This window comes from Larimichthys crocea, chromosome I (genome assembly GCF_000972845.2).
Source record: "Larimichthys crocea isolate SSNF chromosome I, L_crocea_2.0, whole genome shotgun sequence".
Lineage (NCBI taxonomy): Eukaryota > Metazoa > Chordata > Actinopteri > Sciaenidae > Larimichthys > Larimichthys crocea.
The window spans coordinates 10,609,530-10,633,340 of NC_040011.1; the positions used below are offsets into that span (position 1 = coordinate 10,609,530).

The following is a 23,811-nucleotide window of genomic DNA, read 5'->3' on the forward strand; positions in this document are numbered from 1 at the left end:
TTTAAATCACCCTTTTTAATTCATTTCTGTATTATGTAGTATTATTTACATCTCGATTACAGCTGAAAGAAAAAAAAAATGTTAAACAGTAAAAATATTTTGATTAAGAATCTGTTATTTCATTAAATGTGAAGTGAAAAAAAGGAAATTAAATACAGAAATGCACATCAACCGTAGAGAGAGTTGCACTTCATGAGGTCAGTGAGGTCTATGAAGGAAAGATGCACATGAAGTTAAGATACATATGAAAAAGGAAATACATAGGTTGCATACAAGAATCGGTCACTGGCTCTGCATATACAATGGGAATGAGAACAAAAAAATGCTACTCTGTTCCTGAAATGTGCACCACTGTGCTAATATGCAAAGAAAATAAGGCGTCCCTCTTTTACACTCACACATACAAACACACACACACACACACACAAATGACCGTGCAAACGTCTGCCTCAGAAACAAAACACAAACTCCCGATGATCTCAAACATACGACAGTCAGATATTAATGCTGTTGCTCCCTGTGAAGTGGGACATGTAGGACGCCAAGGCCGGGTTGGTGGGCAGGACTTTGATTGGAAGATCCCAGCTGAAGGTATCCACGTCGACGTGCTCCGCCCCGGTCCAAACTGTGACCTCTGATTGGTTCTGCAGGACTGTGGGCGGTTCCATCGGGTCCTGGGCAGTGACGAATTCAAAGTGCAGGCGCCACCTCAGCATCACTGTACAGACAGAGGTCAAACATTGGTTGTTAAGTTCACAGTCTCTCTGTATCCATCAGACCAGTGAGTAAATAACATAAAACATAAATGTGGTGTTTGAAACGTCCCTTTAGAGACGGACGTGTTTCAGTCTACTGCTGACTGACCTGTGTCTGTGCTGAAACCCGGCGTGACGTTGAGCGGGATGGGGAGAGAGAAGTGGCTGGAGGCGGTGTGGAGGCAGGACTCCATGTGTCGTCCGTGTCCAGTCACACTGGTGGCCTGTCCAGGTCGTCGCTGGTACTGCTGCTGGATCTCCTCCTCACTCTGAAGGCTCACTGAATACTGGAAAACATACAGGCAGCAATGTTAGAATTCATACACTGATTAAATAGAAAAAAATAATGTTAATAAACAGGAACGTCAGACAAACCTGCAAGCAGGGAATGTCTCCCTCCGAGAAGTTGAATGTTCCGATGATGTCCTCCCCGAGTCTGTAAACGGTCTTGAAGATGCAGAACTTTGCCACTTTCCCACGCACATTGGTGATATTAAACATGTCTGCACAACATAAAAGGGAAGATAAGACAATTGTCTCAAAGAAAAGAGAATAAAATGGCACATAATATGACAATAAAACGCGAAACAAAAACAGAGTAAGATAAGAGAATGCTTCAAACTATAGCAAAGAGCAGAGAGACGGAGAGGCCGACTCACGTGGGCAGCGTCTCGAGGTGGTGACCATCAGCATGTCCAGTGCTCTCTCCAAAGGCCGAGCATCCCTGCGGCTCGCTTCCTCTTCCTCCAGGAACGGGTTGGAGGGTGAGACCTCCTCGTCCTGGGGAAATGGAGGCTCTGGCATGCCTACAGGTTACATAAGAACATTTGAGATTTCTCTGTGTGACCAAGTTTGTTACCAGCATTTATTTGGTTGTTGCTGCAGTTTTACTTATTCTGTTTTTCACTCCAAAGAAATGTGACACACCTCGTTTCGACTCACCTTGCAGAACCAGCACTCTGAAGGGAACTCTGAGCAGTTTGATGGGAGAGTTGACTCTCTGGCAGCCGATGGTCAGTTTGTAGACATACTTCACCGCCTGACCACGGAAACTAGGAGGACCGTCTATGGGTACGACCTCACTGTATGAATCTGTGGAATCATTGGACAGAAACAAAACTGTTTATTTAAAATGTTACATGGCCATTAGGATTACTAGATATGAAGCATTTAAATAGTTGATTTTTCATAGTTTATGACATACAGGTTTTGCTCTCCCCGGGATCCAGCCGCAGATCACAGAATAATATCTTAGGCGGTGTGTCCAGCACACATTGCCCTCGCTCTCCTGGAGAAGAAAGAAATTAGTGTTGAGGCAATTCATGGCATATTACAGATTAAAGAAATGTATCCAGAAGCTGTTCAACCTCTGACTGAAGACTTGTTAGTTTAGGTGACTTATTCAAAACACGACACATACTTCATGTAAACGTACTTTTATGTTTAGACGTGTCACTAACCTCTACTTGGGATGAGCACCGTGTCGCTCTCAGCCTGGACGTCCTGTTTGTTGCCCTGGGCTGGCAGGGCCACTCTGCTCTCACTGGCATGAAACTGGCAGTGGATCTGGGCACTGGCCCATGCCAGCATCTCACTGATGGGACACAGTCCGGAAATAAAAGGCACTTAATCAACGGCTTGAATGATTGAATCACAAGACACTAGACAAAAACTAAGATGATTGCATAAGAAAGAAGAAGAAGAAGAGATACTTTTCATTAATCCCTCGAGGGGAAATTCTTTTCTCACTCAGTATTTTTACATGCATTTGAACCCTGAAATACAACCACACACATATAAAAGGGACATGCAAATGTGGAGAGAGATGGTGGAGCAATGGGCAGGCACCCTGTGAGCAGCTGAGGGGATTCAGTGCCTAGCTCAAGGGGACCAGTACCACTCCAAAAAAGGTCAAAAGGTCCTATACACATAGCAGAATGTCTTGTTATGAAGGATATTGTGGAGAAATTGCTGAAGTCAAAGGTCAATGGTGAGGTCAGGAAGGAAGAAAGCGTTCAGCAGCCTCTGATGTCTTATGCTGTATTATTTATTGACGCTTGATCAAGGAGAATTAGAGACACTCTCAAAGTTCATCAGAAGTGCCTGAGTCGGTCTCACATTCTGCCCAACTCATCCTGGTTGATAGACTTTAAACCCCAAGATAACACCACAAATACTACACGCCCAGAATCAGTCACAGAGAATGTCTTTACCCATGGAGGTGTTATTGTCAGAATATTCTAGTCTGGAGACACAGATGTCTGTTTACGTCAACGGCAAGCTATCTATTATGACTAGGAAGGCAGCAACAGGTCTCTTCGACCCTGGCCACCACAGTGTTGAGATCTGGTGGCACCTACTCAAAGCCAAACAACTAAAACTGCTGAGGACCTCAAGGCCAACACGTGACCTTGTGTTACCTAAGGATAGAAAATTCCATAATAAAGGATACAGCTTAATCACACAATTGTTGCAATTGTTGATTTAGAGGCACTTTGTTTTGCAAAGTACACTATAAATGTAGAGACAGACGGTTGTATCTTCGTGTCTATGTGCAGTAAAGAGGTGAAAGGAGGTTAATCCTACCTGGTGGCAGAGGTGGAGAGGTGGGACATCGGGTTGGTGAATGTTATGAGACACTCCATGAGCTCTCCGGCGAGAAACACAGGGCCTCGGGCCATGGAGGCCACCACCTCGATCATCTACAACAAGCAACAAGGCTACAAAGTAAAGACACGATCCATAACAAGGGGAACAAAGTATAAATACTGTTGTTACATAAAGATACTACTACAGCTGCTAACGTTACATGCTATCAGACTGCAGACAGAACTTGTTTACTACATTTTTACAGCTAATTTGAACACATACCTTGACCTCAAACGATACGCAGGCAAGACAACTCCCCCAAAAAAGGCTCACCTAAATGTACCTGTCGGATAAAACAACACAAAACTCGACAGAAGAACTAGGCATAGCTCATCCGGCCAGCTAGCATTCAAAGCTACAGTATAAACAACATGTAGAGATACTATGTATCCGCTGCTGCACGGCCAAACACGAACCAGGAGAAAATAAAACTGCTAATCAGGCAAATCCACATATCAAAAAATGTAAAAATATGTTTCTATTTAACGTCCTAGTGGAGGGTTAATCTAAATTAAACCATGTTTTAAAGAATAAAACAGCTAAATAAGAGTCACCGTGATAGTTTTTGGTCGGACGTTTAGAAAACGTCCCGTGGCACGGACAACGAGAGGTGGGCTGTTGCTATGGTAACTGGTAGGGAGGCGTACGCTCAATACTTATTTATATATAAATAACGGTTGTTTATATATAAATAACCGCTGTATAAACCTTTATTTATAACACTGAATCCTTTATTTAATCTTTATATAAATGTGCGCGTGCCTGTCAATAAATGAAATCAATAAAAGCACCCCCACACACTTGTTTCGCTTCAAATGGTACAGCCGTATTAGTTTGTACATTATATCCCGGAGTCAGGCTCGTCAGGCACACAGTTCTAGCAGGCTGTTTACTAAATTTGGACCCCAATAGCACCCCAGCCATGGCTTGACTTATAATTTAAGTTAAGTCTAAGAGGCTCGGTTTAAGTTTGGAGCCGTGAATCTTGTAACAGGAGGCGGTTATTCGAGAATTTGCAACCCGAAAGACCGAAGTGAGGGCAAAATAACACGCGAACATGAAGGAGTTGCCTATAGAGCGTAGTTGGGAAGTTCGAGTCTTTTTACTGAATCGGTTCACTTAATCTCGGACGGTAAATTGAACAAATCTTTTTTTTTTTTTTGAGTCATTTTGTTCATTCAGTAGTGCAGCGCTGTTGTGGGCGATGTAAACGTGACAAAAGACCGATCTATATGAATTAATTATTTATTTATTTTTGCACTTTGAGCTTCTTTTTTAAAAAAAAGTTTGGTACAATTTGCGTTTTCATACCAGATTTTAAGTCACAAACTTTTTGAAAATCACTGTCAAAACCAAACGAGTTTGGCCCGTTCATAAGAGAAATTGTTTAACTGAATTGTTCCCACACAAATTGAATCTTTAGAAATGTTACTAACTCATGCATCAAGTGGCAGAGGTCACATTTATATTTACTGTTGAGCTTGTGGCGAGGGAACCGTGCTGCATGAAAGTGAACGAATCACTCACTGAGACTACTCCTGAGTCATATAAAAAGATCAGTTCAAATTGAACCATACGTTCACGAACGACACACCATTGATAGAGCGCCGTGCTAAAGCTAAACAGCTCTGACAGAGGTCGGTGTGCAGCAGCAGCGGCAGCAGCGGCGGATGACGACGACGTCTCTCCGGTATTTAGACAATAATAATCTCTTCTCTCCTGCTGTTAATGGCAAGTCAGCTAAAGTCAGTAACTGTTTAGTGTCTTTAAAGCGAAGAGTTTCCTTCCAGCTAACGCTAAATGATGAATTATTAAGGCGATATGATGGTTTTAGTTTCTTTGCAGCTAACTGCCGGTTACTGAGCTGATGCTTGGCCCTATTTTTTTTTTTTTTTTTTTTAACCATTTCGTCTGTCCTGTTTGATCTCATTGTAGGTGACTGAATGAGATCAGCATCCTCGACACTTCCTGTTGGTCTTTAGCTGTCATCCATCAATCCAGCCCCAGCTGCTGACTGTGCACACACATCCGGAGTCCATGCAAAGGATAAAGGGTGGTCTGTCATCTCTAAAAAACAACAACAACACGAATCCAAATCAGAGCCCTCAAGGATACTGAACTTCTTGAGCTGCAGAGGGTGCATGCTTGCATTGACAGCAATGACCTTATAATGGCCCTGGGACCACTTACCTGGAAAAAAAGCAGCATTTACCTGTCGGCCCTTGTTCTGCAGGTATTCAGACCAGCTCAGAACCGGTTTGCCATACAGGAATGACTCTATACAGCTCACTGATCCACATACTGATTCAGCTACCTCCTCTGTGCTCCACGGCGAAGGCACGATAAACTGACGTGTGTTGACGAAAGGTGGTGACGGCTCCCTGTGATCGCGACCACAAGTGTTTTCTTCCCTATCCTGCTAAAAAAAATAAGAAAATAAAAATGACAACGACAGAGTGGGGTGAGAAATCCACAGCGGACCTCATGAGCAGGTATGTCCCTAAGGAAATGGGATACGGCGTGCCCAAGGAGGGTTGGCGGATCTGTCTGGCGCACGAGTTCAAGGAGAAGAGGAAGCCCTTTCAAGCCAAGGATGTCTCGTTGTCCAACGTCCTGCAGCACGTCGGCCTCGGGATCAGGTGAGACAGCCGCGATCTCACCTTAAAGTACACAACACTGTAGCACAGATTAAGTTCAGGGCATACCCTGGAGGGCTTCTGCTCTGTTGACACCGCCATATGTCATAGCAACCATACTATTTAACCTATGTGCGTGTCCCAAGGTGCAATGTCTAGAGGAGGTTTTGCAGGTTGTTTTGTTTTATTGTGTAGGTTATAAGATACTTCTGTCTGTTCGATGTGTTTTGCCCTTTCTACTTTAATTCTGTAGCGTATATATTACACTCTGTAATAAGTAAATTTCCCCGTTGTGGGATGAAATAAGTACGATCTAATCTAATCTAGGTATTGGCCTATAGTGTCATATTTCTTAACCTACAAACGGAGGTGCGGGTGTGTGTTACAATCCTGTAAATGGTTGACACTCCCACAGGTTGTCGACAAAAAAACGTGATATTGTCTGCATTTATTACAGCAGTGACACAGTAAGAAACATTCATCAGGGCAGGGTTAGATTGTTCTCGGTGTTTCTTGTTTGTGATTCTTCCTCTGTGTTACCGCATTGTCTGTAAGAGTTCTGCTACATCAAAAGGATGTGGTCGTGTTAAAAGACTTCCCCTCGGGTCCCAGGTTAGCTTCTAGTTGAGGGTGTTGTTTTATTCCTCACTCTGACTCAAAAAACGCCTGAAGCAAAGACTCTTCGCAGCTGAATTGTCACCTGATGGCGACGGGGGGGCGGGGAATCCAGCACAGATCTCGACATGTGTTGATCTGGTTTGTGTTTGTTTATCCAACAACCCGCTGACATCTGAGATGCAAAGTATTACATTCTTCAGATTTTTAGTGGATGGTGGAGGCGCGTGGCCAAGAAAAACTTTCTCTGGTATAATTTTTGCAGATAACATTACTTATTTTAGCAGCTTTGATAGAATAACTCATCAAATCATCACTATTGCAGTGAGGTAGAGCTGCTCCACTGAGACAAAGCAGGTACGCAGGAGCAGTGAACAGATAAAACCACAAATTTGCCTCGCTTGGCTTTTCGGAGACGTGTCAAATGGTTCTATGAAACAACCACGCTCAGGCTCATGCAGGGGTGGGGTGGGCGTGGCTGTCTATAGGTCGGCTTGATCACCATGGCAACATTTGTTGTGCATCGATTAATGTAATAGTCATTACTCAAAAGGAGATTGTTTGTTTGGAGAGTGTGTGGAATAAGGATTTAGGTAGAACCACACCTTCGGCTCTTCGTTATGTGTGTGAGAGGTGGGGGTGTGCCTAGGGTGAGTCAATGTATGATTACTATTATAATAAGAATGACACTGAACGCTTGCCTGTACTGCACAGGCTAAAGTGTCTACAAATATTTAGGCATACTGTCAAATATAGGAACTTTCAGTAGAAGTTCATCAGTTCAGAAATTTAAAACCAGATTTGAAACTTCATCTTGAACCGTATCCTATTCAGAAGTAACTTGATTTCTTTGGCACCAGAACGTCCGAATACTGAGTTTCTACAAGCTTTCGTACCTCATCGGTGGATCGGTGCTCCGACCTAAATCTGCTCAATGGTACTTGTGTTTCAGTAGAACTTTAAACTTTTTGCTGTCATTGTGCTACAAGATCCCATAAGCAGTGGTAATGTGTCACCGGTTGTTGCTGGCAGCTCGAGCGTTCACAGGTTAGATTCAGGTTGGCCTGTATTCACAGAGCTGGATCACGGTGTGAGGACAATTGTTTGTGTTCCAGCTGAGCCGCAGAACATCAAGAACGTGACAATAGCTTCAAATGACTCACTTTAACCGATCCCATTCATCTCCTCCTGAGTGGAGCCTCACCGGAGGGGCCATTGTTGTTCCTCCGGACTGAGCTTTTCCCGGTAAAGTTATTGTTTGCGATACTGTCAGGTGCTACATTGTCATGCGCAGCAATGTTGCAGTTGCACGGGATCTTTCTCCCTTTTGTAGGGGAACCCACGTTGACTGCTTTGGTGTGTAAACAGGGTCATAATCCAGAGCACAAAGCCGTGTGCCTGCCCTGACTTTGGATAATGCAGATACTGAAGAGCTGCTGAACTACATTCATGTTAGGTTGTTATACCAGTGTTTCTTGAAGTGTAGGTGAAACAGAAACAAGTCACGGCGGAAGACGTTCGCGAAACAAGAACATGTACATGAAGTTCCATATTTCTTAGAGGTGGGGCAAATGTTTTGGCCGTCCTCTACACTCACGACTGCTCATGAGACCAGACGCTTCAGGATCTGGATGGCTTACCATCTGCTAACTAATATCCTGTGGCAATCATTTTGAATTAAATGATCTTAAAGCTTGGTTTCCTCCCAAGTCTGCTCCGACCACAGAAGAACGAGGGCGAAACATGATAGCCGGTAATGCTACTAACAGTAGAGCGTCTTGTTGAGTTGTAGCACTCGGCTTTGGGTTTGGGACTTTTTGAACATTTAACGGGTCAGAGTTCAGAAACTGGAAGCCGCAGCACCTGCAAAGTAAGTGCTTAGTCACTGCACTTTGCTTAGTCAAGCCGACAGGTTAGTGATCAACCTGTCAGCTTGCCTCAGGCGTATTATGATTATTCTGTGCAGTGGGAGAGTCAGCATCTCGTTTGCATCCTTAAATATTGCCTGAGACCCATCAAGGACTGTTTAAAGTCACAGAGCTTCACCTGAAAGAAGGTGCTGAGTGTCGACTAGAAGTTGAAGCTGATTTTTTTTTTTTTTTTTAGCCTGTTTACTGAAATAAAGCTCTTCAACTTGACACAGCAGTGTTCTACTTCATTAGCTGAAAATCTACCATGCCTGGGATCTTCCAAGCCTCCAGCCTCTTTCCAACAGGAGCCTTTGTAACATAACCTAATTAATATTTTACACTACAACCCTGGCTTGATGTCGACTGCGCCACATAGACACACATACATGCTCGTACTCCCACTGATAACCTCACTCGGATAAAGTCGAGCTGCCACTTTGACTTCACCTTCCCCTCCCATATCTTACAAGTGCTTCCTTCATTCAGTCGTACAATCCCCTCTTTTCTCTCGGCCTCGGTGTGTGAGAGAGTGTGCAAATTGTTCACTGTTTGTTACAGCTTTGGTCCAGAGTGCTAAACGGCTAAAGCTGCTTTAAACAAGCGAGAAAAAAGGCAGGTTTATTAACTACGCTTGTGATTGGTAATTGTAGAACCCCTTTTCATAACCCTCTAACACGTGACTGGCTAGTATTTCTGGATTCCCTTGCTTGTTTTCAGCCAACTTATGGTTATTTACTGTTTATATATGTTCATGCAGGTATCTAAAATGGTGGTACAAGAAGACCAGGGTGGAAAAGAAAGCTCCGTTCATCGATATGTTTGGCGCACAGCCCTTGCGTCAAATATACGGTGAGTTCAACATCAGTTTGTCAAGTTTCATGCAGTCAGTGTGTGTCGAGTGGGATTGCCAGAGCTCAGTGGTGAACAAACACACAGACTTCAGTCTCATAAATCGTTGGATTATCCATTAATCTGTTTCATGACACCATACTCTAATTTACAGGCGCTCCACTCGGCGGCATCGGAGGAGGTACCATCACGAGAGGTTGGAGGGGGGAATTCTGCAGATGGCAGCTAAACCCTGGGATGTACCACTACAAAACTGTCACAGCAAACCAGGTATACAAACAGAATGATTTAGCTAAAGGGAGTGAAAAAACTATCTATATATGCTCTGGTGGTGGTTCAGGAACATCCATACAATGATTCACTGACTTATCAGAATCTGAAAGTCCAACATTTACCCCTGCAGTCACTTATCTCTAGATTTCTATGAGGCAGGTCTAGGTGTCATAAAAACTTCATAAGGAGTGTTCATTTATCATTCTCCAGCCTGAGAAATGTAAATAAGGCAGATTCAATATAGAATAAAAAGTACGTTACAGCCTGGTAATGATTAATTTCTAATCTCCTAACCTACACATACGCAAACAATAAAGACTCATGTGTGCTTCTTTCCCTTAGTTTACAGTGTGTTTGCGGCGTGGAGGGCAAACCGTTTACCAGCAGGTGCTATCTGTGGAGCGCCCTCCCACATTACAAGGCTGGAACTGGGGATACTGTGGAGAGTACGCCTTCTATCACTCCTTGTACCCCCGTGCCTGGACCGTCTACCACCTCCCGGGACAGAACGTCACCTTAACCTGCAGACAGGTTTCCCCAGTCATGCCCCATGACTATCAGGTAACTGAGGCAACCCTGGAATACTTTTGTCAGACGCAGGCTTTTAATAGAGGGAGTGGCAGGGGTCAGCACACTCCCAGTTTGGAGAAGCAGACAGAACAAAGCACTGCTGTGGACAAGGTCTGCAGAAAAATGTGTTTTAGCCACATAAGAAAAGGCCCAACTAAACATAAACAAATATCAGCTCAAGGGTGCACAATAGTGAGCATATTCTCACTGCAGACTTTCACACAGCTCTTTCTCTTAGTGCTACATTGTCTCAATCATAGCACTTCAGCTGCACATAGAGCATGCTGACTGCTGTCTACTGTAGGTAACACACTGTTTATGTATGAGTCTCCAAAAAACCTGAACTATACCTTTTTTAAGACTAGAACAAGACAGATAAATTGGGGGAAATATTAGCTTATTGCAGGCATCTCTTGTCAGCTGATTTGTCCACCAGAAAGCATTGACAAGTTAATCTTACGCTGTAAAAAATCTTGTTTGCTTTGTATCGAGAATTTCAAATCTAAGCGATCCACATTGTTGGTTTTGGGGGCGCCCCAGTAGTTTACCCGGCACTATCAAATAAAGGTAAACAAGCCCAAATATTTAGATAATAAAGTGTTGTTTTTGTTAAAACAAAAAACACTAAAACATGGTTGAAATATTGTTAGTGTATTTTTTTTTAAACTCTCAAATGTCAGTATCAGTTCTGGCCACAAAACTCCACTATCAGTCGGGCTACAATTAAAGCATCAACTTATGATAAGTCATGGCTCTTAAAAAGTCAACATTTCAATGAGGTCGGCCAAACACTAAATAGGAAGTCACTGAAAAGCACACAAGCTTTTCAAAGTAAATGTTGGAACCCCTGGACAATTATTAATGTTTAACCTACCGTACATAACAGCCAAGCAATCGCACGAGTAAGATATTCAAATCATAGTATACTGACAATACCTCAATAAAAAGAGCATCAATGAAATATTGTTTATTTTATCTACTCGAATACTTTTTAGTAGAAACACTCTGTAGAGTAAAATAAACATTTATATTGGCATCTCTGTTATCACAGGACTCCAGTCTCCCGGTGGCAGTCTTTGTATGGGACATGGAGAACAAGAACGACTACGCTCTGGATGTCTCCATCATGTTCACTATGGTCAACGGGTCGGGACACAAGGACGACAAGAGCGGGGGACACTGGAATGAACCATTCCACCTGGAGAAGGAGGGGGAGGCCGTGTCTGGGGTCTTGCTACATCACTGCACTACAGTGAACCCTTACACTCTGAGCATCGCAGCCCGAGAACAGGTTTGATTTATGAGGTTGTAATTTTAGCTGCAGGTAGCTGCACAAAATTCCCAGGGCGTTAACATGATCTGTGACAATAGTCGTTATTTTTGGGAAGTGGATTTTTTTAATAATCAGCAGGTTGTGAAATCTGTAAATTTGTGTTTGTGTGCACATTTTAACAGCCTGACAGGGAAGTCAGTCACCAGACGGCGTTCAGTCCAAAGGGAACCTGCAGCGGCCTGTGGACTGACCTCATCACTGATGGGCGACTGGACTCTCCTACAGGTCAGTGCTTTAAAACGAACTGTGGAGGCATGAGACGGACTCAGATTAGTATCTAAGTTACTTAACAGGATGCAGTAATGAGAAATAAGAAGTGGAAAGAAGAAGTAGAACTGAAGATGTACAGAAAGAAGTGTGACTGCTGAGCTTAAAGGGATGATAGATTTAAGTTTGAATGACCTGACTAACAAACTGAAAGGTGTGCACACTACTCATGAATGGAAACATACTGACTTTCCAGGATCTGAGAGAAACATATGGACTTTTTAAAGATACTTAGAGTCAAAGGATTAGTGTTATATATTACTCCATATTAAATAAAGTGATGTTATAATGCAAGTATATATTGGGACATATCAAGGTGGTATCTATGTTATACCAAAACTTCAGAGAATGTAGGGGCACCTCAACTAGAGAAGGAGGAATTGAATGTTGAATACTACCGTAGAAGAAGCACAACACTCTATGAATGTAGCAGTTCAGTAAAACACCCACAATAGCAATACATCACTTGAGTATTAAACATTGGGACCAGATATAGGGTGACCTGTTTTAAAATGGGTTACATAAAACCAAATCATTTTGGTGGTTTTGTGACTAAAGTAAGTCACTGCATGATGATCTGTGGTCTTCAGTGGTTTTGGTGAATAGACATGAGACTTGAGCGAGGTCTAAACCACAGCAGATGTGTAACAATATGCACTTTCTGGTATTATCATCACATTTGCATAGTATTTTTGCTGTTAGTAACTTTTGCATATTTGCAAAGTCGTGCGGGGTAAAAGTTTCAAGTTTGATATGTCTGCTAACCACCCCTCCCCTTTCTCTCGCTTAGGATCCAGCCCGCCGACGCCAAAGGGAGAGAAGGTGGCAGCAGCGCTGGCTGTGGGCTGCTCGGTGGCGGCTCAGGGTCGCAACACCCTCGAGTTCTGCCTGGCCTGGGACATGCCCATAATAACCTTCGGCTCTAGGGAGAGGGAACACATCAGGTACATTTACCGTATGTTGGTGCTGGAGACACTGTCAAACATTTATTATCCCATCAATGTGCAACGGGCCTTAAACTTGTGAATTTACGTGTTGAAATGCTTTTAATGAATCAAACTACAATGTTTTCTGTTTCGGTATTTGTTGCATTTGTTGATGAACTTCCGTCGCCATCGTCAGCTCGTGTCTTTTCTGTCCTCAGGAGATACACTCGTTACTTTGGGACCAAAGGGGATGCGTCCCCCTCGCTCAGTCACTACGCCCTAACACACTACAGAGAGTGGGAGAGGAGGATCGAGGAGTGGCAAAGACCTATACTACAGGACAGGTAGTTCACAGCTTTGAAACCCCTGGATGTTAGACATCCTGTTTTCCAGCTATAATTGTTGGCTCATACATTCGCTTGTGTGTTGCAGCACTCTCCCCTCCTGGTATAAGTCCGCTCTGTTTAACGAGTTGTACTTTGTGGTGGATGGAGGGACGGTGTGGACGGAGCTACCAGAGGACGCTGATGTCAGCGGTGGCGTGCGCAGTGAGGACGGCGGGCTGCCAGCTCAGCCTGCTGTTGTCAAGGAGTACGGCCGATTTGCGTACCTAGAAGGTAAAATACAAGCTGCTGTTTTGATTAAACGATTAATTAGATCAGTTCTTTGAGTGATAATGACAAACATTAACTGCTTACAGCAACTCTAATGTGAGGATTTTCATGTCAAACTGGTTGAAGAAATGAGGAAATTGAAGAGAAATTATATTGAGGACTTTTCCAATTTTGATCATTATAAATCATTAGTTGCAACCTTATTGCAGTAGACGACATAGTATGTTGTATTCCAGTAAAACCAGCTGGATTTCTTCTAGTCTGTCCTGTCCTTGGTAACCAAAACACATCTCGTTGCCAAGCCTACAGTTCCAGTATTATGCTTACAACCTATTTCCACTTCATACCACAACATCCATGTGATCAGAACTGAAAATAATGTGGCGTTGAGGCATTTATTTTTGGTGCTCACTTTTGTATTCAAAAACCAGAAGTGACTCACGAGAGCAAATAAAAGCTAAATACAACACGTGCATAGAAAGATCTGCTAATGTGCTTTTGTTTCCCAGGTCAGGAGTACAGAATGTACAACACGTACGACGTTCACTTCTATGCTTCCTTTGCACTCATCATGCTGTGGCCCAAACTTGCCTTGAGTGTGCAATATGAGATCGGTGAGTAAAGTGTTATTATCTAAGCTATGTGTACTTGATAAAGAGCAACACCAGGGCCGAGTTTTACAGCATGAATGTCCTCTCAGCTGGCAGCGTGGTTCACCATGACCCAACAGAGAGGCTCCATCTCATGAGTGGGCTGTATTCTCCTGTCAAGGCCAAAAACGTGGTGCCGCACGACATCGGAGACCCGGGTAGGCAAAAACAGAATCTCTTCTTCTTTGTCTTTAAATTTTAGGAAGTCACAAGTTTCAGTTAAGTCGTCGTTTCTCAGTAAAACATGATCACTCTCTCGTCTCTAGATGATGAGCCGTGGCAGAGGGTGAACGCCTACCTCATCCACGACACAGCAGACTGGAAAGACCTGAACCTGAAGTTTGTCCTGCAGGTCTACAGGGACTTTCATCTCACCCAGGACAGACAGTACCTGCGGGACATGTGGCCCATTTGCCAGGTATAACTGACTGATGTAGTCTTAAACTAACACTGCATAGAAATTGGTATTTTTGTGTACTTTGCACTTCATCTGTGGCAGTAAAACAAACCTCGGTATACTGGATTATTTGTCTTATTCTGGTTTATCTGCTAGGCGGTGATAGCATCAGAGCTGAAGTTTGACCTTGATGGAGATGGACTGATAGAGAACTCGGGATATGCTGACCAGACGTATGATGGTTGGGCAGTAACTGGACCAAGGTGAGCGGATGAAAAGACATGGTAACACAAGTAACTCCGCTTAATGCTCAGTGATACTTTCTCATCAGAGCCAACACGTAACATATTCAAATTCAACAAATTAGGAACCTTGAAGCATTGAATACTTTCCATTTTGATAAATGTATCACTCCTCAGTGAAATAAACTAGTGAGTTACATTTGCATTTACAACTTCACATCTGAATTGCATAGCAGGGGGAAGGGAGGGTGGGGAGGAAATGGAAATTGGGTAAAATTGTGTATAATTATGTAAAATGTGTAGCTGCAGCACTTTTCTAAATGTGACAGGCTGCTGCAAAGATGAAAGACTTTGACTGATGATGTGAAGCTGTGAAGGAGAATTCATAAGGACTTAGAAAAAGACAAGCACAGTGTTGACTTCACTTACACAAGGCTTTTTCTTTTAAAGTTTAAAGTTAGGTTTATTGGTTACACCACCTAACCAAGTAAATCCAACCTACTGGCTTTGGTTAAACTCGTCTCATCTTTTAGTTTAAGCTTGAAATTAGTTGTCAATCACAAGGTTGCATTCGTATTCCACGCAGTTTTTTTTTTTAATTCAAATTATATTTGCATCTCTGATTTGTTTTTTAAAACTTATTTGTATTTCACAGCGCGTACTGTGGCGGGCTGTGGTTGGCGTCCCTGTGTGTGATGTGTAAGATGGCCAAACTGGTGGACAACGAGGAGACATACCAGCATTACAAAGACATCTTGGACAGGGGCAGTGCTGCTTTCGACAAACTGCTGTGGAACGGTAAGTTCACACAACGATTTGTTGTGTTCAGTATGAACGTTTGACGTTATTTCCACAGCTAAGTTGAGATTTTATTTTCTATTTTCTAGGCAAGTACTACAACTATGACAGCAGTGGGAGAGACCTTTCTAATAGTGTCATGTCAGACCAGTGCGCCGGTCACTGGTTCCTGAGAGCGTCTGGGTTGGAGGACTACCAGGCAAGTTAAACATGAAATAACCCAAAGTACCAACTGGCCTACAATCAATGTAATGTATCGCAGACATTTTTGATTTTTGATTGTGTCCATGACACATGCTGAGTCACTTCTCTCTTGTGGACAAACTATGTAAAAGGTGGCACTGTTTATAAACATAGTTTTGATCTCTGTACTTCGATTTCTTATCTAGTGGTCAACATTTACACATAATACCTTATCTGCACTAAGCTAATACCTACCAGCATATCACTAGCTCTATTGTAAAGTCTAGTATTGACATAAACATATTTAGTAGCCCACTTCCAAACAGAGGGTTGATATCAGACAATGCTGCCCAAAAGAAGACCATTTTTAAACATTTAATACATGTACAAGCAAAATAGCCTTTTAGGGGTCTGATATATATAAAATCTTGAAAATATGTCCTTTTGCACATAGTAACCTAACATATGTTTCTTCCCTCATGTCGATGTTACTTCCTCTCCAGGCTTTTCCAAAAGAAAAAATCCAGAGCGCACTAAAATCTGTCTTCGACTTGAATGTTATGAGCTTCGCTGGAGGCCAGATGGGGGCAGTTAACGGCATGCGTCCCGAAGGAGTGCCCGACCGCTCTAGTGTCCAGTCAGACGAGGTCTGGATCGGGGTGGTGTATGGACTGGCAGCCACGATGATCCATGAAGTAAGTGTCTACTTGATGCTACAGGAGTAAATCAATAAAGCTGTATCATACAATCATAGATCTATTTATTCAACTGTAAAGTGTTGTGTCGCCTAAGCAGCTGAGGAATAACTTTAAAAAAGTACTCAGTCCTCAAAGTTTATATGGTTCAAAAAATGTTATTGGAGAAATTTGTTTTTTCCACAGTTAGGAGTCATATTTGAATTGAAAATGTAGATTCAAATGTTAATGTTAATCTCCCGACTCTAGCTTTATAGTAAAGGGAAAGATATGATTTTTGTTTGAAGACACTACCCTAAAAGTATGTGCTAGCTGTCTGTCTGTCTGGTATTGACTGAGGCATGGAGTGAAATACTGACTCACGCCTCTGCCTCTGTCTTTCTTTCTTTTTTTTGTCACAGGGTATGAAGGAGGAGGGTATGCGCACGGCGGAGGGTTGCTATCGGACTGTGTGGGAGAAGCTGGGAATGGCCTTCCAGACTCCTGAAGCCTACTGTGAGAAGGGCATCTACCGCTCTCTAGCATACATGAGGCCTCTTAGTATCTGGGCCATGCAGCTAGCCTTGAACACTTCACAAAAGGATAAGACCACAGACAGGCAGGATTTGAGAGAAAACCAGAGCTAGGACTTAGCCAACAGACTGGTGCGATTGGGAAGGTACAACGAGTTCCTCTGAAAACGATCTCCAAACACTGCAGACACCACCCCTATCTGCAGGGCTCCGTTTCATCCGTGCCGTTTTGCTTCAGGTGTTTAGACGTTTGAGGTTTGAGGTCGGGACTAAGATGGTTTACGCTTGACAAAGTCATTAGCTACTGTTGTATCATGATATTACATGGATTAAAGAAAAAAAAATCTTCTGACTGAATTTTTTTAGCGTTGCAGCCAAGTATATTCTGGTTTGAAATTTGTGAAACGTTAGGTTACTTGCTGAAGAAAGAACGCAATGAATAAGAATTCAGCAGCACTCCACACATAACCATGTTCTCCAACAAGTTAAAATACTTGACCAATTTTGTTTGATTTGAACAGCTGATCTACTCTTTTCTTTTTTTGTCTTTTCAATGCATGAATCTATAAAAAGAAAACTTTTTTTTTTTTTTGCAGGGCCTGTCTCATGATTTACTGTTTCAAAGAATCACCTATCTACAAAACTTTTCTCTACATGTCTTATTTTTCTCCTTATTGTTTCTGGTGAGCCTCTTATCATTTAATAGAAAAATACATCAAACAAACAGCACCAGGATTAAATAACAATAAGTGCAACTTTTGCAGCCTTGTGACAAGTTTCAACACCTTTCTGCTATCACTACCATACTGTTGATAATAAAAGGGAAGCTTTGAAGCTTGACATTTGTTATATATGTTAGCACTGAGGTAAAAAACGGTTATAGTCATGATTTTGTACTGTAATACTAACCAAAAACTTGTGTAAAAGCTGTAAACAATACCACTGGATGAAAATCGATAGTATCGACATGCCATTATAGAGTTTTTCAATAGACTGCAAATGGTTGCAAATCATTGTTGTTTTTTTTAAGCCGTGCAGTGTAGGGTGGATCCCGGGAAATGTCAAAATTATAGCTAGTGTGTTTGTTAATTTAAAAGTTGACTGTCTTGTCTGTTTGCACGCATGTACACACACATGCAAGCACTACATTTTACAATCATGTCAGTAATATTGTTTGCATACGTGGAACGAGTTTATATGCTAACTATTTAAGGACTGTTGTGTCATTATACCAGCTATATGTAGTCATTATTGTCCATCAGTGGGCCGTCAATCATGATTTGTTGATTAAAAAATAGACACTTTCTCTTTCTTTTTCCTCCACTTAAATTTGAATGCTGTACTAAGTGATGTAATATGAGATGAGTAGTGTTTGAAATGAAGAAATGGTGTTTTTTTTTTTAAAATAGCAATTTGGTGCCTTGTTGCATGTTGGCCTATATCTACAGTATATTAATGTAGTGGCAACATTTACTATGTTTTATAAAATCCAGTACTCATGACAATCATGCTGAATAAAGGACGATACAACAACAGCTTGGTTGTGTTATTAATTGAATGTACATGTAAACAAAATCCAGGAGTTATGAAGTACACATGATGAGCAATGGTTACTCATTTACTTGATGCTGTCTGGTTACTTAAACACAAAATACTACGTCCCCGAGAGGGCACAAACCATGGAAGATAGGAAAAGAAGTGGTAGGAAAGAGAGAGAGGTTGGTTTCAACAAGGGTACAGTCCGTGATATAGTCACCACGTCTATGGGGTCTTTCTGTAGTATCTTTTGTAGACACTCCTTAGCCTTTTTCTATCCACTGGTAGGGTTGGATCTCAGTGATTGATTCATGCACCTGATTTTGTTTGACTATGCAATTAAGTGTATTGATACCACAGTTTAGTTTAAAGAGATAGCGTCCCTGGGTGGGCTTGAACCACCAACCTTTCGGTTAACAGCCGAACGCGCTAACCGATTGCGCCACAGAGACTTCTATAGGTTTTATATGAGGGGGTGTGGCCTCCAACTGCGTTTGGTATTTGCTTTGTACTGGATATTATGTGTAAAAGTATTTTCAGTTGAACAAACTCTACATTATTAAGTGATTGACATGAACACACTGGTGATATCCTGGTGGTTGTGGGCTTGAGTCCTCTTTGTCTGAGACCAAGACAAGACCAAGAAAAAACACAGTCGATTCCGAGACGAGACCTTCAAAAAGTGGTCTTGAGACCAAGACCCATCTTGAGTACTACAATGCTCTTAAACTACATTTAAAATACCATGATTAAAGTCTGCCATAATATTCAGTCCAACTTCTAAAAGTAAATACGAAAACTAGGTGTAGGCTTTATGTGAGGGGGTTCAAGCCCACCCAGGGACGTAATCTCTTTAAACTAAATTCTGGTGTCTGTACTCAGTATGACAGCTGTGTTCAGACAAAATCCCTCAACAATCTGAGTCACACGAACGCATCAGACTAACTGAGGCACATCCCTACCAGCCACATTATGACAGGTTAACACCCAGGTATCTGTGTGCTCCCTTTCCAATTAATATCCAATCTGTGGATGGTCTACATCTTCTGTAGAGCGGTGAACTGTCATAAGCCATACCTCTACCCAATGGCATCACCAGTCTCTGTGGCGCAATCGGTTAGCGCGTTCGGCTGTTAACCGAAAGGTTGGTGGTTCGAGCCCACCCAGGGACGAGACTTTTATCTTCCTCCCCTGAACACAACGCCACAGAAGACAAAGTAAGGCTACAAAAGACGTTGGATAAACAATAGGGACAATGGGGGAGGGGAGGAGGCTGACAAAGAGGGGTGTAGAGGGTGGGTGAAACTACGCTTTTTGTATCTTTAATCATTGGAACCTGATAGATTTAATAAAATACATCACTGACAACAACATGAACTGTAAAATTATTGGCACGTCTATGGTCCAAAAAGCAATTCCAAGCTGTGGTTCAGCAACAACAGCACAATAAACATAAAGTACCAGCATTTGGATTTTCATGTTTGGTTACAGAACGCTAAGAACAAAAGATAGTCGTCCCTGGGTGGGCTCGAACCACCAACCTTTCGGTTAACAGCCGAACGCGCTAACCGATTGCGCCACAGAGACGAAGCCGCTATGTGCTGCACAGTTCTGGGTCTTTGTCTATGTGCTATGTGCACTGACAGGGGGATGGGATGTGAACTGAGGGGGGAGGGTCTGCCGACCTAACTTTGTCCCAGATGACACCAAGGGGGCGTGGCTTGATACAGCCCGGCTAGCTCAGTCGGTAGAGCATGAGACTCTTAATCTCAGGGTCGTGGGTTCGAGCCCCACGTTGGGCGCTAATCTTTTTGTTTTTCTGACTACTCATCTAAAACAGATGGCAAATAAAAGCAATGGTCTTGTCTTTTTGATTTGTCTTCAACTAATTCAAAACGTATGCGCCCAACGTGGGGCTCGAACCCACGACCCTGAGATTAAGAGTCTCATGCTCTACCGACTGAGCTAGCCGGGCATGTGGAAACTGGATTTGTAAGGTCTCCTGTTCATAGCTGAGCCAGACCAGCAACCACATGCATAGGATTTTGTTTCCTGTGTGTAGACTGTGTAGAATATAGAAAGAAGAAATTCCTGGGTGGGATCATGCAACCAACCCTTTAGGTTCTAGTTTCCACTGAATGCACCAAAACAGTAAAGTAGAAGTAGTAGTAGTAGTAGTAGTAGAAGTAGTAGTAGTAGTTCAATTGTCCTTCCAACACCAGGGAGTCCAAGAAAACCCAGTGGAACACGAATAATAAAAAAATCCACCAAGAAACAGCAAAAAGTGGCTTGGTGTGAGAAGATGCTTGTTTTAGGGGACAACATACCGACATAAATGACACAAGTGCATAATATGAAAAGGATTAGCGCCCAACGTGGGGCTCGAACCCACGACCCTGAGATTAAGAGTCTCATGCTCTACCGACTGAGCTAGCCGGGCCATGATGCAACCATTCAAAGTGGGTTTTAAAAGCCCCAGCCATCTGACTAGATGGCCTCCTATTGTCAAGACTCTCTGTGTCTGTTGAAGCACACTCATAGCTGTTTTCATGTTCTTAAATGGTAAATGGGTTGTAATGTTATCTTAGATAGCGAGTGGCTTTCTCTGATGTGTGTGTCAGTATGGCTACATAACAGCCCACAGTTTGTACAGTCAGGAGACGCCGGTAACCTTTTTTTAAATGTCCTGATCACCAGGCGCGCAGATAGGTTTGAGAAACTGGGGGGACGAAGCTGCCCCAATGCCCCCCCCGTCTGTATTAGCACAATAAAAATACAATTTAGCGCACAATGAGCAGAACCTTCTTCAGGGAATGCTTCAAAACAACCAAATGAGCTCAAGTCATGTGTCGCAGCAGTGGGCAAATGAATAACCAACGTCCTACCTAAAACGTTGTCCTTATACCATGACTTCTTGCGATTATTCCATTTTAATCCACAGGACACAAACTGCACTGTAGGAGCCATGTTGACTAAGCTACCATTCCATTGCTACTTCACATCTGGATCCTGTGTAGGCCAAACCTGTGCCCAGACATCACGGAGCTCCGTCGAACCCAAAACCAGCATACACGGATATGCTAATTATTTTATTTCAACCAATATTATATCAAATCCTACTACCACACACGTACTGCCACTACCTGCAGGCCAGGACAATGATGATATTAAAGTAGCTCATGAAAATCATTACAAATTATTAACTGTCATCACACACAGAAACCCCCTCACAAAAATGCTAAACTCGTTTTAAAAATGCTGAGAAACTGGTGGGCTACGTGCGTTTAGTCAGTTCTTGTTAAACAAGTGGCCTATGCTCGTGCGTGGCGAGGAAAGTCAGATTAACATTATAAACGGCATTACGTTATTAATGTCCAACGAGGTATTTACATGTAGGCTACAGGCTACGCGGAGACAGAAGGCGAAAGTTTGTCTCTTGCCTCGTACGATTTTACTTTCACGAGAGGACATTGCTTCGAGACCCTCAGAATGCAATGTGGTGTGATGAAGTATATATTTAAAAAGTACAATTTACTTACAGAAGTGACTTTTTGAAAAATGACGCAATAGTCTTTTGCTTTTTTGTTGTCCTTCTCATCATGCCATGCCGTGCTGAACGTGCAGCTAGCTGTCCCATGATCAGTTGGTAACCGTGGCAACCAAGTCGACGACGACCTCCACACTCTTGCTGCACAGTCCAAACGAGTCACTTGCTTGATGCGTACGCGTTGTTACACAACGCCATGCACATCAGCACACACCTCGTAAACCAAATATTATGTTAATTCATATTTGGTTTCCTCGTGATGCTTGAATCAAAGATTTGAAGAAGACAAAGTTTAAAAAAAAACAAACAAAAAAAACCCAAAACGTTAAGCTACATAAAAGTGGGTGGGACGGATCTACGGTCATCATTCAAAAGTGGGTGTGTCATGACACACCTGACACACCCACTATCTGCGCCCCTGCTGATCACTCCCTGTTACTTTTATCTCTGGTGCTTATTTACTGTACAGGTCTTATCTTTTTTTTACTGCAACTGTTCTTAATTTATGCTTTTTACCCTATAGGTCCTAATTTTTCTTCTTATTTGTTTCGTTGTTGTAGTTTTATGCTTTTCACTTTTCTTCTAATCTCTAGTTTTTCATGCAACTGCTCTTTTACCTTACACCTTGTTAGCTGTTGTCTATTTCTGCTTTTACTCGGTGAAGCACTTTGGGCTACAATTCTGTATGAAAGGTGCTATATAAATAAATAAAGTTGAAGTTCTTTGTGAAGCTAAGCTAAGTGCCAAAAAACTGCAGTTCCTCAAATGGCCACTTGAGGCTGGCTACAGAATGAGTCAATTATGCACAACTTTAAGCCTTAATATAATCTGAACAGGTGAGTTATATATAAATCCATCCTCAGTACAGTTGTCATGAACAAGGAAATTAGCTACAGAGACCAAAACTGTTTTTTGTACCAGGCTGTAAACATGTTTATTTCTGCTGTGAAGTTGGACATTTTAACATGGGGACTTATGGAGACTGACTCACTTCTGGAGCCAGCCTCAAGTGGACGTTTGAGGAACTGCAGTTTTGGGCTTTTTTCAACCAGTAGAGGGAGTTTGCTATACTTATTTGTAGCAGAATATGCAAAATTCAAATACTAAACTGTTTATATGATCAGCAACAATACTAAATACTCATATAAGTTGTTTGTCATCTCTAAAAAAGTGATTTGAGGGTTTAGTTACACTTGAACTGAAGCTCAAAATGAAAGTGCGCCATCGACCTTGTGCTTACACGAAAGTACATTAGCTTTGACTGCTAACTACCGACTCCACCTCGATAGCCTCCATATTTCAGTTTAATCACTCAGCACACTTAAAACACACAAATTATTAAAGGTAAAAATGAATAAGTCTGGTTTATGACTATAGTTACAAACTAACACTAACAAGTTAGTACTAATTATCGTCAATGTGTTAAACTAGCGCCGCTAACGTTAGCAGCTATGTGTGACGCAGTAATAACCTACATTAATATCAGTATTTTACCCAACATTAATTAGCGCCTTTCTTTTTCTATTTTTGTTTACAGTTTAATCATTTAAATTTACTTTGATATGAATCACTTTCTTACCGTGAAGACGAGCTTTGACGTTAACGGCGGCTCGAGTCTCAAACTTCGGCTTGACAAGCGTTAGTGCTCGGTGCTGGACCTCCGGTTGGCGCATCAATAATTTAAATAAAACCACGTAGAAATGTCTTTAAGGCCAAAATCTTACCCGATATATACACGTAGTTTCATGTTTTAAACCAGGCGAAGTTAAACGAAACTGTAAAGACTGTCAGACACCTTGTTTGTCTTTTTTTTCTTCCATCCGGGAATGATGGATAGGTCAGGGGGCGGAGAAG

General features: G+C 42.3%; 2 protein-coding genes and 6 non-coding genes across 11 annotated transcripts; 3 read left to right on the forward strand and 5 right to left on the reverse strand.

Annotated features, from left to right (window-relative positions):
* On the reverse strand, positions 1-23,764 carry rgp1 (GP1 homolog, RAB6A GEF complex partner 1). 3 transcript variants are annotated; one of them, XM_027281487.1, is made up of 10 exons: positions 23,537-23,764; positions 3,627-3,687; positions 3,342-3,457; positions 2,216-2,349; positions 1,960-2,043; positions 1,698-1,847; positions 1,415-1,561; positions 1,131-1,258; positions 865-1,042; positions 1-718 (listed from the first exon to the last, which is right to left on the reverse strand). In XM_027281487.1, the coding sequence occupies exons 3-10, from the start codon at positions 3,455-3,457 to the stop codon at positions 495-497; spliced, it is 1,161 nt and encodes a 386-aa protein (XP_027137288.1). In that variant the 5' UTR covers positions 3,627-3,687; positions 23,537-23,764; the 3' UTR covers positions 1-494. The 3 variants fall into 3 exon arrangements, with proteins under 3 accessions (XP_027137288.1, XP_027137279.1, XP_027137293.1); XM_027281478.1 differs by lacking the exon at positions 23,537-23,764 and adding an exon at positions 3,959-4,028; XM_027281492.1 differs by lacking the exon at positions 3,627-3,687.
* gba2 (glucosidase, beta (bile acid) 2) lies at positions 4,159-18,409 on the forward strand. 2 transcript variants are annotated; one of them, XM_027281467.1, is made up of 18 exons: positions 4,159-5,094; positions 5,340-6,043; positions 9,323-9,414; positions 9,569-9,684; positions 10,030-10,248; positions 11,309-11,548; positions 11,713-11,815; positions 12,648-12,801; positions 13,002-13,127; positions 13,216-13,400; positions 13,907-14,011; positions 14,098-14,205; positions 14,314-14,465; positions 14,601-14,707; positions 15,342-15,484; positions 15,574-15,683; positions 16,171-16,362; positions 16,764-18,409. In XM_027281467.1, the coding sequence occupies exons 2-18, from the start codon at positions 5,847-5,849 to the stop codon at positions 16,986-16,988; spliced, it is 2,574 nt and encodes an 857-aa protein (XP_027137268.1). In that variant the 5' UTR covers positions 4,159-5,094; positions 5,340-5,846; the 3' UTR covers positions 16,989-18,409. The 2 variants fall into 2 exon arrangements, with proteins under 2 accessions (XP_027137268.1, XP_027137271.1); XM_027281470.1 differs by lacking the exons at positions 4,159-5,094; positions 5,340-6,043 and adding an exon at positions 7,180-7,305.
* On the reverse strand, positions 18,789-18,862 carry trnan-guu (transfer RNA asparagine (anticodon GUU)). Its single transcript has one exon. It is a non-coding gene; the product is annotated as a tRNA-Asn (tRNA).
* On the forward strand, positions 19,509-19,582 carry trnan-guu (transfer RNA asparagine (anticodon GUU)). Its single transcript has one exon. It is a non-coding gene; the product is annotated as a tRNA-Asn (tRNA).
* Positions 19,924-19,997, reverse strand: trnan-guu (transfer RNA asparagine (anticodon GUU)). The gene has a single exon. It is a non-coding gene; the product is annotated as a tRNA-Asn (tRNA).
* Positions 20,140-20,212, forward strand: trnak-cuu (transfer RNA lysine (anticodon CUU)). Its single transcript has one exon. It is a non-coding gene; the product is annotated as a tRNA-Lys (tRNA).
* On the reverse strand, positions 20,313-20,385 carry trnak-cuu (transfer RNA lysine (anticodon CUU)). The gene has a single exon. It is a non-coding gene; the product is annotated as a tRNA-Lys (tRNA).
* On the reverse strand, positions 20,778-20,850 carry trnak-cuu (transfer RNA lysine (anticodon CUU)). The gene has a single exon. It is a non-coding gene; the product is annotated as a tRNA-Lys (tRNA).
* Positions 23,765-23,811: the final 47 nt, after the last annotated feature.